General features: G+C 37.2%; 3 protein-coding genes across 4 annotated transcripts in view; 1 reads left to right on the forward strand and 2 right to left on the reverse strand.

Annotated features, from left to right (window-relative positions):
• The window catches only part of tok (tolloid-like protein 1 tolkin), a 29928-nt gene extending 26776 nt beyond the window's left edge, over window positions 1-3152 (reverse strand). The window contains exon 1 of the mRNA XM_015326244.2: window positions 1822-3152. Within this exon, the coding sequence (XP_015181730.2) occupies window positions 1822-2035 (214 nt within the window). The 5' untranslated portion in view covers window positions 2036-3152. The remainder of the gene's footprint in view (window positions 1-1821) is intronic.
• Window positions 3153-6692: 3540 nt separating this feature from the next.
• LOC107069178 (methionine aminopeptidase 1) lies at window positions 6693-8913 on the forward strand. Its single transcript, XM_015326250.2, has 6 exons — window positions 6693-6897; window positions 7072-7123; window positions 7233-7471; window positions 7600-7822; window positions 7894-8169; window positions 8246-8913. The coding sequence occupies exons 1-6, from the start codon at window positions 6787-6789 to the stop codon at window positions 8476-8478; spliced, it is 1134 nt and encodes a 377-aa protein (XP_015181736.2). The 5' UTR covers window positions 6693-6786; the 3' UTR covers window positions 8479-8913.
• Window positions 8493-13167, reverse strand: LOC107069176 (uncharacterized). 2 transcript variants are annotated; one of them, XM_015326245.2, is made up of 6 exons: window positions 12351-13167; window positions 11303-11514; window positions 10845-11194; window positions 10287-10778; window positions 9491-10215; window positions 8493-9423 (listed from the first exon to the last, which is right to left on the reverse strand). In XM_015326245.2, the coding sequence occupies exons 1-6, from the start codon at window positions 12570-12572 to the stop codon at window positions 9106-9108; spliced, it is 2319 nt and encodes a 772-aa protein (XP_015181731.2). In that variant the 5' UTR covers window positions 12573-13167; the 3' UTR covers window positions 8493-9105. The 2 variants fall into 2 exon arrangements, with proteins under 2 accessions (XP_015181731.2, XP_089033930.1); XM_089177804.1 differs by having other exon boundaries at window positions 10287-11194.
• Window positions 13168-13365: the final 198 nt, after the last annotated feature.

Genomic DNA, 13365 nt, shown 5'->3' on the forward strand with positions numbered 1-13365 from the left:
CTACGTGTTACACACTCCGCCAAGTATTCCGAACGATCATTAGTTACAAAAGAATGGAAGTCGTCCTGGATAAAAGGATATATGTACACACATGTATACGTACCAAGGGGTAAGTGTAAGTCGCAGATATGAACAAACCAGACGAGCGTGGAAATAACTACCTAAAGAGAGAAAAAAGAAAGAAAAAAAAACAGAAAAAAAGAGAAGCAGAAAAAGATAGAGAGATGGATATTCTCGATGAAAAAGATTAATGGCAGGGTCTAAGACTTATAATAAATCTTTATGAGAATTCTACCGATAGTTTCTTTTTCCTATATCATTTATTATTACCACCGTGTTTCGTCAGTAAGAAACCTAACAGTTTGCTTAATTTAGTCCTATGTACGTCGTTTGAAAAAATAATAGGAGAACTGTTAACGAGATAGAGAATAGAGGTGAATGAGTCAAGTTTCTCACGTTATATCTGTATCACATTTATATAGAGGCATTAGTCGATGGCTTTTGATCTCGATCTAAATTTCGGAAACTTGCATTCAAATTGGAGAAGCAGAGGAAAACAGAGATGGTTGGTTAAAGAGAGCAGGAGTTCAATTCGCTTTTGCAAGCCCGTATTTCGACGCAAATTAGTAAATGATTGCTCGGAACGGGCCCATAGTTCGGCCCTCAACGATTTGCCGTAGTTTTGTTAGTTGCATTTGTCTCTCTCCTAACACTTATGGTTAACCAAAGGGAGTTTCTCCATCCATCTAGTTGGAGTCGGCGTAATCTTGACTATTTTCAACACTTTCCAAAGCGATTTGAATAGAACTTTTTGATATTAGTCTGTTTTAGCGACAGAAATAGATGCAGATATATTATTTCTATTGTAATATATACACGTCAATCGAATTGGTGCTTTTGCAAAGTTTTCAAAGTATCCGATACGTTTGTAGCTAAGGTCTTGTTTTCTCCTTTCGCATGCTTACACTTTGTCCTAGTTTTCCGTAGAATCCTTTGACTTTGTTTTCCACAAAGCAAACATCTAACATAAGATATCCGAACAAATGGATAGAGATAAATAGTGAATATCCTTCTCATTTTGCACGAATGTCTATCATTGACGAAAATAAAATGTAATCGAAGCAATTGCAGCTTTTCCTTTTTATCTTTTTTCTCTTGTAGGATCTGCCGATGCTTCAGATGGAAAATATCGAAGGACGAAAAGAAACGCGTCGACGATAATTATTCGAAAAGGTGGATGAAAGGTTCGTTCATCCAAGTCTCTCCCTACTTTATTCCTCTTTTCCTTTCTTTCTTGTTTTTTTTTTTTTTTTTTTTTTTTTTTTTTTACATAATCTTTAGTATCGAAATCATCTCGATGAAGAAGAACGAGCCTTGCAGGCTTTTGAAAAGTAAAAAAAAAGATAGGAAAAGAAATGAGTAGGTATCCTTCCTTTCTTCCTTCCTTCCTTCCTTCCTTCCTTCCTTCCTTCCTTCTTACCCTCTTTACGAAAAGAAGAAAAAACAGCGAGAGTGAGATTATCGAAGGAATGGGAGAACTCATTCCATAATGGTCAGTGCTTCCTTCTAACCGACTCTTGGTCCTTGATTGGCCAATTTACCTGTCCCTTTGTTCCCTTCCTATCTTTCTCCTACCTTGTTAGTATAATGCTTTAACTCCAATGAACAATTGCATCTGATTTTTCGTATATAAAAGAGGGAGTTGGAAGGAAAAAAAGAATAAAGTTCGATCGAATGAATTTTGATGTAATTTCGTCGGAGTAAGTGAAAGAAAAGAAGAAGAAGAAGAAGAAGAAGAAGAAGAAGAAGAAGAGCGCTCACCTGCCTTGCAGACATCGATGTCCAGGTCGCCGGTAATCGCATGAGGAAATATGGTGTTGGTAAGCTCTTCTATGGTAAATCTTTTACGACGATGATGTCGATGATGTTTCGTTTCCTCAAATTGATATGAATCCTTATTAAGGGCCCGACCGTCGACGAGACATGCCGCCGTTAAGCATAGTATCGACAGGATGATCTCCATCTTGAAGCTCATCTCGCGTCGATCGATCGAATTAACGAGACGAAAAGGAGGAATTCGATCGACGATTCGGTCATCACAGACCGATCGTACTACCGTTCGAATAACTTCATTTGCCGTTGTTTTCTTCTCTCTTCACTCTTTCACTTTCTTTCGTCTTTCTTCGTCTTTCTTCGTCTTTCTTTGATCTTTATTGCAATAACGCTTCCTCCTTTCTCTTTTCTTAATAATTGCAATTTACATTGACGGATCAAGCGGGTTCATTTCGTCTCTTTCTCTTTTGGCAGTGGCGGGAAAATTGGTCGAAATGAAAATCAGCAAACGCGTTTACAGGAAACTTATTTTCCTCGATTGTTTGAAGACATCATTGAAAGATAAAACATGGATACTTGTTTTGTACTAAATGAATCTTCTTTTCTCTTTTCGCGAGTGTCTCTATTTGAAATTTCGCGGGAATATTATTGCGTGGTCGTTTAAACGAGATACTTACAATTAGTATCTCTTATCAAAGAACTAAGAAAAGAAATTGACACGAGGTATGTGACGTAAGAATAGCGTTAAATCACAAGCTCTTGCTCTTCCTCCTACTCCTCGGTTTGTTATTAATCTTAGTTTGTCGCAATCACTTTTCGCGGAAGAAAATGAAATCGAATAGGGAAGGAGGAATAAAAAAAAGGAAAAATAGGTAAAAAAAAAAGGAAGAAACGATAAGTATAAAGTCAAAGTTCGATAAATAAATGTGTATAACCGGCGACGAGTCGTCCTTGCGTGGAGAACGTGGAGAACAGACTGATCGTCGTCCCTCGCGGCTGCTGCCTGCGAACGCGTCGTTCGAAAGCGCGCGCTCGTACTGGCATTAAGTCGACCGAGAGATACGGAGGAAGGGATAGGTACACACCGAATCAGAGGGGATTGCAACGACTGTCGTCGTTCCCCTCTCTCGCACGAGGGTGGCCGAGACACTGACCGAGTGCCGCGCGGGAAGATGCTACGAATTACAAATATAGCCCGATCCATTTAAATATGCTATTTCTATTGGTCCTAACAACGAAATGCTAGTTAAAGGGAGAGGGAATAGCTAATTCAGTAACTCGGCAATATCCTTTTACGTAACACTCGACTCGCGTATCTGGCTTTGATCTGAGAAGGGTGGAAGCTTCGTTCGTTCGTTCGTTCGTTCGTTCGTTCGTTCGTTCGTTCGTTCGTTCGTTCGTTCGTTCGTTCGTTCGTTCGTTCGTTCGTTCGTTCGTTCGTTCGTTCGTTCGTTCCTTCCTTCAACTAAATGCAGCCAGTCCTTCCTGCAGCCGTTTCAACGAGCTACGCACACAAACAAAACCGATAAATATTCGACCAGAGAGACAACGGCTTGTTGTTAGTTTGGCCCTTCGCCCACAGAAACACGTGTTCCCTGTCCCACGCAAGAACGTGTATCGGTCAAGTATCGGATTACTGTCATGGAATCACCCTTTAGGAACCCTGTCAGTCTGTCTGTCGAAGGGTAAGTAGTGCATGTCGACGCTGCCCGGAAACCCTCCGCAAGAATAATCTCTGACGATAGGAGGGAAATACCGAATTCTCTTTTAACGTGTCACATCCGAAAGCACGACTATCCCTTCACACACTCTCCACACACTCTCCACAGAACACCCATGCCCTCAGCCAATGTCGCTTATCTAAACAAATCGTTCGAACGACTATTGTTTCTACTATTGTTGTCGTCAACAGGCACGCTTCACACTATCTCTATTTCATTTTACATCACCGATTCAACCAAACCATTTTATATACACTTTACCTTATCCTCTATCGACGTTAGTATAATACCTGATCTCTCCTTGAGACTACACATTCGACCAGTGATTTCTTTCCTATGAGACGAGTGCATAATATCAGAAATAAAATAAGTTATTATATAATATAATTAAAATATTATTTTTATTTTTCTATTGTAATTATTTATTTAATAATTATAAAAATTAGCGCCTGTAAAGATGCAACCCTTCAGACACACTTTGAAAATGTTGCTTGCGAGCGCCATCTCGCGAGACGGGATTTTTTTTTTCAGCCCAAACTGTTTATACACGTATGTATTACGGGTTGCCTATCTTTCGGGCAGAAAAAAATTCTGTCCCAACAGATGACGCTCGCAAGCAACATTTTCAAAGTGTGTCTGGAGGGTTGCATCCCTACAGGCGTAATATTTTTATAAATTATAATACAAATTTATAGCAGTTTTTTTCGTTTCATCGAGTTTGTTTGTCATTTTAAAAAAAGTTTTCACTTCAATAGGAAAAAATTGGACTCATTAAAGATATGCATGTTTTTTGTCTGTTTTGATCACCCGAGTAGATTTTCGATTGGAGGAAATCGTGGAATAATCGTGGGATATTCGTGGAATATTCGTGGGATATTCGTGGGTAAAATTAAAGGAACCTCAGTGAAATCGCACTCGTATCGTTAATATTTCATGTGCGTGGAAATACGATAGGTAGGTTGGTAGGTAGGTTGGTAGGTAGGTTGGTAGGTAGGTCGGTAGGTAGGTAGGTACTGTGTAGGCAGGCAGCAAAACTAGCTGGTTCACTCGGTGTGCAAGTGGAACACACCGCACAAACGATAAATTCTTATATTCGAGCAACAACCAACGAGCAACATCACTATAGCTAGCAGCCGTTTCCAATGGAAATGAAATCGATCGATCGTAAAATTTGGCATGATTATTCGCTTCCTCTTCTCTTCCCTTCTCGTGCCTGTATTTTCTCGATTTGTTGCTCGATATATACTTTAATCGTTTCAAATTTGTATTGTTTTTTTTTCATTTTATCCGGAGAAACTATTAAACTTAACGATTATAATTATATCTTACAATAAGTTATTGTTCGTGTTTGAAATTTGTCCTGTCCAACACGTTACCTTGGATCGCGAAATTAAATCCGAGAAAAGTTAAATAAAGAACATTCTTTAGAAAGGAGAAGAAGAGTGACAAAAAACTACAAGATTGAAATGAATAAAAGAGAGAAATGGTATGGAGGAAGAAAAAATGAAGGAAGGACAGAGAAAGCAGCAAAACGAACATACAGGAGTCTTTAAGAGAACCACCGACTAGTAATTAATCAGCGTTAACAGGCACTCTTCTTTCCTCTAAGCATAATAAACCTTGTTGGCTCGTCGAACTTTTCCAACAAAACTTCCTTACTTCCGTTAGACGAGAATTTGTTGAAATAATCGCTCAAACGAAATCTCTTAAGACTTAAAACTTAATCTTTTAAACATCGACGTCCCGGAATTCAGTCTTTTCCTTCGTTAATTAATTAATTAATCAATCGACGATTTAATTGAACCATTTCTTCTTCACACAATGTTCTAAAAATCTAAAATTCATATTTCTTCAATTTTTAGGACACCCTGTACAGATGTATAAAATATAATTGATTTATGAAGGTTCTGATAAAGCGTCAACTCTCGTTTAATAGGCCTATTCGAACTTGATGGAATTCCAAGTAACAATTTTAATAACTTTTTCCGCGCCTTTTTTTTTGTCGATGATAACGTAAAAAAGTCAAGGACACGTACAGAGCACACAGCTACCATTCATCAACGAAGATAGAGAGAGAGAGAGAGAGAGAGAGAGAGAGAGAGAGAGCGCGAAAGAGGGAGAGTGAAAGGAAAGCTTTAAAACGATCGTCGAACAGAGGGATGATAAATGCCTCGCTTTAAAACGTTTGACTACGTTAATTAATATGATGAGTATGATCAAACGTGAAACGTGCTTTGAAAGTAGATACTATATTCAAATCATTGATCTCGTTTGTAATCGAACTTTACGACGACGAATCTATTCTTTTGCAATCATATTGCATAGGAAAAATAATCAAGGAAAATTCTATTTTCAAAATAGATAAATCCTCATTCATTTGGATGACCATTTTCGCCACTCTTCTTGAATACTACATCAAATCGTTGAGTATGCATATTATTTCTCTTTTTTTCGTTTTTTCTTTTTTCTTTTTTCTTTTATTACAGAAATATGTGGTACAACGATATTCCATTCGGGAAATCTATAAACGAAGCTAGCTCCGAGAAAATACGCAGGAATTCGTTAGACATACATATGTTAATAGACCATCGTCCATATACAAGCGAGATTGAATCTGGTAAAGTAGTAAATTCGATTAAATTTTCGAGAAAATAAAAGCGAGTTCGTGCTTTGTAATTCGATTATCAATAACAGAGGAAACGTTATTATATCAAAGAGTATATGTACTGAAATGCCAACTAATGTAAAATATTCTACGAACGTATTCATGTTGGAAGATATAAATTACAATTTTACGAATGATACTAGAAAGTAATCTATTTCAAATATTTAATCTATTGCTAATAAATAAATGTTTTCATCGAAAAAATGTATATATGCAATGCACAACGATAATTTACAAATGTCATTTGCAACATCTATAGTTATCCTCATTATGTTGTAATTGTAAAAGAAATAAAATTAAACAACTAACCAATAATATATCGTAAAACAAAGAAAAATATATCGCGAATATCGATTTGCAAAGGATTATAACTAGAATAGAATTTTGAATTTTGTTCCGATCCCGCGCCACGTAACCGCGCTCCAATTGGTCAGCCGAAGAAGGAGGTGTAGCTTATTACATCACGGTTTCGTGCTGTGCCGTGCCGTGCCGTGCCGTGCTCCTTTACTCCGTAGTCACGACGTGAACGAACTTTTATTTCCTATTAATATCTTCTTTTATTCAATAATGGCGGTAGCTCCTGGAAAATGTGAAACACCTGGATGCGAAGCAGAGGCTAGCTTACAATGTCCAACCTGTTTAAAAATTGGTATACAGGGTTCATACTTTTGTACTCAGGTAAGGATACGTTACGTACATTTATAGGTTAAGTCGACCAGTGTATTTTTTTATTCTATGTAATCCAATCCGACCAGTATAACCATGAGGTAAAAAAGAAATATAAAGAGGTGTTATCGGTTTTCATGTAGTTTTCATTACTACTTTTATATATTATATATTTCTTTTTTACAGAAATGCTTTAAACAAAGTTGGAACACGCATAAAATAATTCATCAACTTGCAAGTGAGTGTGCCTTTCTGATATTACTATGATTTATTAGAGTAAGTTAGTAATAAAGTTTGTCATGTTTTTTTTTTTTTTTTTTTTTTTTTTTTAATTGATATATAATTAGAAGGAGAAAATACGGATAAAAGTGCCAAAGAGTTCAATCCTTGGCCACATTTTCACTACACTGGAAAGTTACGTCCCTATAAGAATGTGCCACGTCGTGAAGTACCAGAATATATTGGCCGTCCAGACTATGCTCGACATGAAACTGGAATTCCTATTAGCGAACAAGCAGTCAGAGGTTCTGCTCAAATAAAAGTACTCAACGATGAAGAAATTGAAGGAATGCGTGTTGCTTGCAAGGTGATGCACCTCATCAAATTTCACATTAAATCATAAATCTTGATAATGTGCTAAGGGCATTTTGACTTAATTATTTCTATATGTAAGCTATTAATTAGTTGGTCTTAAAATTAGAATAATGTACATAGCTTGGTCGAGAGGTCTTGGATGAAGCTGCAAAAGCATGCGACGTAGGTGTTACAACAGCGGAAATTGACAGGGTTGTTCACGAAGCCTGTATAGAACGAGATTGTTATCCTTCTCCGTTGAACTATTACCAATTTCCTGCTAGTTGTTGCACATCGGTCAATGAAGTCATCTGCCATGGTATACCTGATACAAGGCCACTACAAGACGGAGACATCTGTAATGGTAAGAGTTGATCATTCGATCATTAATAAATGATTATTTCTACGTTTAACGAATGATCTATTTATTTTCAGTCGATGTCACCGTATATCATAAAGGTTTTCACGGAGATCTGAACGAAACTTTTCTGGTAGGAAATGTTAAACCAGAAGTAAGAAAATTAGTTGAAGTAACGTACGAGTGTTTATCGAAAGCTATAAATATTGTACGCCCTGGTGAAAAATACAGAGATATCGGTAATGTGATACAGAAGCATGCTCAAGCTAATGGTTTCAGCGTCGTACGTAGTTATTGTGGACATGGAATACATCGCCTTTTCCATACTGCACCGAATGTACCACACTATGCCAGTAAGTAATATCTATTAATTATCATTTATAAATGATTATATCCTGCGATTCACTTAGTACATGAGATTTTCCTTAGAAAATAAAGCGGTAGGCATTATGAAACCCGGTCACTGCTTCACAATAGAGCCAATGATATCTCAAGGTACATGGAGGGATGAAATGTGGCCTGACGGTTGGACTGCTGTTACAGCAGACGGTAGATGGTCAGCGCAATTTGAACAAACTCTTTTGGTCACAGAAAAGGGCTGTGATATTCTAACAAAGCGTCTGACAAATGACGGTAAACCGTGGTTCATGGATCATTCTTAGTACACTTTTTCGTAATAATGATCAAAATCAAATAACGTCATCAAGGTGTGCGTATTATATTTTTAACAGTAAAATTAAGATTTTATTTTCCGTGCCTGTTTTGTCGATTGAAAAAGCATTGTGTCAAAACTGAAAGTGATTAACCAGACTAGAGAAACCAATGGATATGGCCGTGCCCAGTACAGTTTCTTTAATGATTCTCTTCCTATCCAAAAAGAAAAAGAATACTGGTTCCTGTATCATATTAATATTTCATCAAAATGATGATTATGTAAATACACACGAGTATAATTACCTTTCAATTACGCGGGTTGTTCCAAATAAAATATTCAAATAATGTAAGACAATGGAAATACTCTATTTCTTTGCAGGTAGAAATAAATAAGTCAACAAATAGCCTAAATACAATAAATAAATAAATAAATAAATAAATAATACCGAATAAATTAAATTAATCCAGCGATTCGTAGGATCGATCGCTTTAGAACGATATCTCTCGAATAATGATTGTAAAGCTATCAGAATCGATAGTTGCTTTTGCATAATCGTTTTGATCATGGAAATCACCTGTTAACAATATCCTGATACTACTCATATATAATGTGTTACTTATATTAGTAAATATTTTCATTTTCCACTTTTAGATCTAAGTCGTGTACCAAATTCAGATTTAGAATTTTGATCATAAATAATTCGCTCGTTCGACGAAGTAGTTGTTCGAGAATCCTTCGCGTCGTCTTCATCAATTTCGTATTCGTACTCTATTTTCTCGTTGCTCTGTGAATCGGAATCGTTCATGTATTCTTCGTCATCAGGTACCATTATCCGTAAAGGTCGCTTTTCTTCATTTACATTTTGTTGATTTAATCTTCGTCGATGTTGTTGTTGTTGTTGTTGTTGTTGTTGTTGTTGTAGAAAATGTTTATCGCGTCTTTCATTTTCAGTCTATAAAAGTTGACATTATTATTAACATATCTAGATTTTAATATTTATCATTTTATAACAAATATACCTGTTCCTGTTGATGAATACGTTGCTGATGATACTGCTGTTGCTGTTCGTACTGTTGCTGCTGCTGTTGCTGCTGCTGTTGCTGCTGCTGTTGCTGTTGTTGTTGAGCATCTTGATAATTCTCTTCCTTGTGATTAGACGGTATAGTCTCGCTTTGCTGTTTTTGTTTCTCCTGTTGTTGCTTTCGTAAATGTTCGATCAACTGACTATTTACGTTTCCAGCAGCAGCTAATGCAGCTAATTTCTCTGCTGCTTCGCGACTAGGCAAAGATGTGTAGAATTGTGTCGATAGTGCACCGTTATTGTTAATTTTGTTAAAATATGTCGATTGTGCAGCTCGATTATTCGTTTCTTCATAATCAATATTATTTTCTGTTTGTTCAACCGGTACTTCAGCGGTATAACTTAATTCGTCGTCAAATTGTAGGTCAGCCTGTTGTATATTTGAGGGTTCCGCCTCCAAATTGTAATCCGCTGTAACTCTACTGGATGCGAAATTTTGATCTAATAATATCTGTTGTTGTTCGTGTTGTAATTGTTGCTGTTGTTGCTGTTGTTGCTGCTGTTGCTGCTGTTGCTGCTGTTGCTGTTGTTGCTGCTGATTGTCTTGCTCATCATAGTTAAAGGAATGCATCTGTGGTTGAGAGAAACTCGTAGCTCCGTTAGGTTGGAGAAGTTGGCCGAGTTGTTGCTGTAGTAAATGTTGCTGTAGTTGAGGTTGTTGACCTGTAAATGTAAATGTAATTAAAATTCGTTATTTCTCTATATGTCAGTTAATATTTCTATGATTTACGAACCTGCCGTATATTGTTCCGTAAGTTTATGCGGAAAGCTGTTTAAGAGATCGTAAAGTTGAGTAGCTGATAAAGGTGGACCTGCTGGTACCGGATGTCCAACGTGCAAGTCAGGAATTTGATTGCCAATCGTATTAGCTGCCTGAGTGGCAGTACCAGGGAAACCCACGTGAAGAGAACTGCGCAAGTTCGTTTGCATCGGTGTGTCAGTTTGGCCGAATTGAATATTCGCTAAACCCGTGTTGGTTATAGGCGGATGATTGAGGAAAACTTCGTTGTTTTGTAAGTCAGGATTGACTACAGTAGCCAACCTGGTTACGTCAAATTCCGGAGTGAAAAACGTTGGTTGTACAGTATGATACTCTTTTTGAGATAGATCATTATTCTCTGTCACTTCGTATTGATGTTGAGCAGGCGTTGGACTGGTTACCGTTCGTTGTGGTACTAAACTAGTGCCAATAGTCGCTAATCCGAAATCATTTGCCAATGTGTTAGCTGCAATCAATGGAATATCATTGTCATATATTATTTCATTAGATAAATCTATTTTATCAAACTCACTCTGTAGATTGAGATTGTAATTGAGATCGTTACTATACTGATGCTGAGAAACGGTTTGCTGTCCAGAATTAGCTTCAGAATTGTAAGGTTTATCCGCTGGACTGAGATTAGGTGCAGGTATCGTATGAATAGGACCTTTATCGTCGTCGATGCTACCTCGATGAGTCGGTGGCAATATTATAGGTTCGGGCCTGTATTCCGGACTATATTCCGGAACCTGGTTCATTGTATGAAATTCTTTGATCGGTGGACGTTGTGGGAGTACAGCATGATTGTTCAAGATTCCAAGAACTGGCATTTGAGTTTTCCAGGTAGTAGGAAGGACGTTGAACATCGGAGGCCGTCTAATTCTGAGATCGAGAATGATTTGCCTCGTATTTTTGTATTATTTTTGAAACATTTGAAAAGGGAATAAAGAAGAACACGATCCTTCCTATTTCATTCCCTTTTCCTCTTACCTATAATTTGGAGCTTTATAAGATATTCTTTTATGAGGAAAAGTTGCACCAATGTGTATCGTGTTTCCCATTGAAATTCTAGGTCCCATCGGCCATGATTTCTTGAATATCGGTGGTGCATGAGGCAAAGGGGCTAAAGGTCTTCTTAGTTTTTGCCTTGCTTCGGAGAAACAGATACACATGGCCAAGAGCCAACAAATCCAGCCGATCACCTACAATTTTCAACAGCTTAACGTCATTTAATGCGCTTTCGATAATCCAATTTTTCTTTCAGACGTTTACATTCCGACAATATTTTTCGTTAAACGATACGTGAGACGAATTCGAGCATTCATAACCGGAAATCCAGGTATGTTAAGATGATACCGTGATGTTACGGTACTTCATATCGGCACGTGCTTCTCCTTTCCTTCTAGCCAGTATAGAAAAGTTTGGCTTTGTATATTATGTACTGTATTTATATATTTAAATATGATTGATGTGTGAATGTGTGCGCGTGTGTGCGCGTGTGTGTGACGCTCTAGTGGATGGATGAAGAGAGAAGAAACAGAAGTTTCATTTTGAGTCGACGAATCGAAGTGGGACATTGTCCCACATCGATGCGAAGAAAAGCGAAGATAAGCAGGACGGCAGCGGAGGGGGAAGAGAAAGAGAGAAGAAGATACGACGAACCGTGAAAATCATCGTATGTATGTGTATAGTATAACAAGTAATCGTAAACACAATAGAAATTTCTACACCTGTTGTTGTTGTTTAGAGTGACTTTGATGATCAATTTCCTCGAATGTTTTAATTAGGATTTTCGATCGATTGTTGTTAAGTCATTTTGTTCTCTTGTTCATTATTCACGGTTTAACATTCATTCAAATTTTATGTTCACGCATGCACTACGATTTTTAAACTATTTACACAAAATTATCAACGTTTGTTTAAATTGGTTTTAGATGCGACTAGTAAGATGGCATTTCGAAAAATAATATAACAAGTTATGAATGAGAACATTTTGTTCATTAAAATCGATATAAATAATATGAGGAAAAAGACTTACCTTCATGATCGAAAATAGATAGCAGACAGCAGTTAGAGATGAATCCTGATGCAACCCTGGAAAAATATGCCACACAGAGAAATATAAACGGCCGGCTTTTCTCTCGCGATTCGAAGCCGGAAAACCGGAAAGCGGATTTTCGAAATCTTTCTGGTGGCCTTGGTTATTGGCCGTCGAGGAAGCACTGCGCCTTCTGCACACAATTAGGTCATTGTCCTTCATTTATACCCGTCGACGAACGTACGCTGATCATCGGGGAAGCCAAAAGGTTACTGCTTACTCCTACTCTCGCATTCGCTTCGATGCGTTCAGTGCACTTCCCAACGAGTTTCATCGCCAAAAGAAATTTTTTATTTTCTTGACATTCTTTTCATTGCTAAGCAATTAATCCTACTGAATGATAATTCAAATAAACTCCAAATAAATGCTTATTACTTTAAGGATTTAAGTATGAAACATTTTATTTCATTTGTTTAATCATAAAACTAATTAATATTTCATCTATTAATATTATTGTTCGTTAAATAGAAAATATAATGCAACATTTGTTTGTTAAATAAAGTATAGTTTAGTAATGAAAAAAGTTCGTAATGATAATTCGAAGGGACGAATCAGCAAGTGCATGATCCTCCGACCATATATGTATCGATCGATCGGTCGATCGATGGATCGATCGACCGGTCGTCTTTCGTTTCTCTCCATATATTCAACTCCGGTGGATTCGCTGGTGCTACTACTACTACATACTACCAACAACCAACAACACACTACTACAACACTACTACTAAAAGGCTAATTGTAAGAAACGATCGCGAATGAGGTGCGTGTGCGATCCAGTGACCTACTTTATTATATTCTACAATATTACACGTACTCACACACACGTAAGCTTGTAATTTGAAATTATCCTATGTATATATGTTATGTATAATATATATCGTCGCCATGTTTGTTAGTTAGCGATCTTCGCGATTATCGACGTTCCGTTCAACGAAGCATGTTAGCGATTTTCTTC

The sequence above is a fragment of the Polistes dominula genome, unplaced genomic scaffold, assembly GCF_049000335.1.
Source record: "Polistes dominula isolate Pdom_NZ unplaced genomic scaffold, Pdom_raw_medaka contig_24, whole genome shotgun sequence".
In the NCBI taxonomy this organism is placed as follows: domain Eukaryota; kingdom Metazoa; phylum Arthropoda; class Insecta; order Hymenoptera; family Vespidae; genus Polistes; species Polistes dominula.

What these genes read in the sequence shown, in the direction of transcription:
- LOC107069178 (XM_015326250.2), top strand. Translation starts at nt 6,787, where the DNA reads ATGGCGGTAGCTCCTGGAAAATGTGAAACACCTGGATGCGAAGCAGAG. An exon ending in AATAATTCATCAACTTGCAA is followed by an intron (nt 7,124 to 7,232) that starts GTGAGTGTGCCT and finishes ATATATAATTAG; the next exon opens with AAGGAGAAAATACGGATAAA. An exon ending in GAATGTACCACACTATGCCA is followed by an intron (nt 8,170 to 8,245) that starts GTAAGTAATATC and finishes GATTTTCCTTAG; the next exon opens with AAAATAAAGCGGTAGGCATT.
- LOC107069176 (XM_089177804.1), bottom strand. Translation starts at nt 12,572, where the DNA reads ATGAAGGACAATGACCTAATTGTGTGCAGAAGGCGCAGTGCTTCCTCG. An exon ending in TACGGAACAATATACGGCAG is followed by an intron (nt 10,216 to 10,286) that starts GTTCGTAAATCA and finishes TTACATTTACAG; the next exon opens with GTCAACAACCTCAACTACAG. An exon ending in GTATTCATCAACAGGAACAG is followed by an intron (nt 9,424 to 9,490) that starts GTATATTTGTTA and finishes CAACTTTTATAG; the next exon opens with ACTGAAAATGAAAGACGCGA.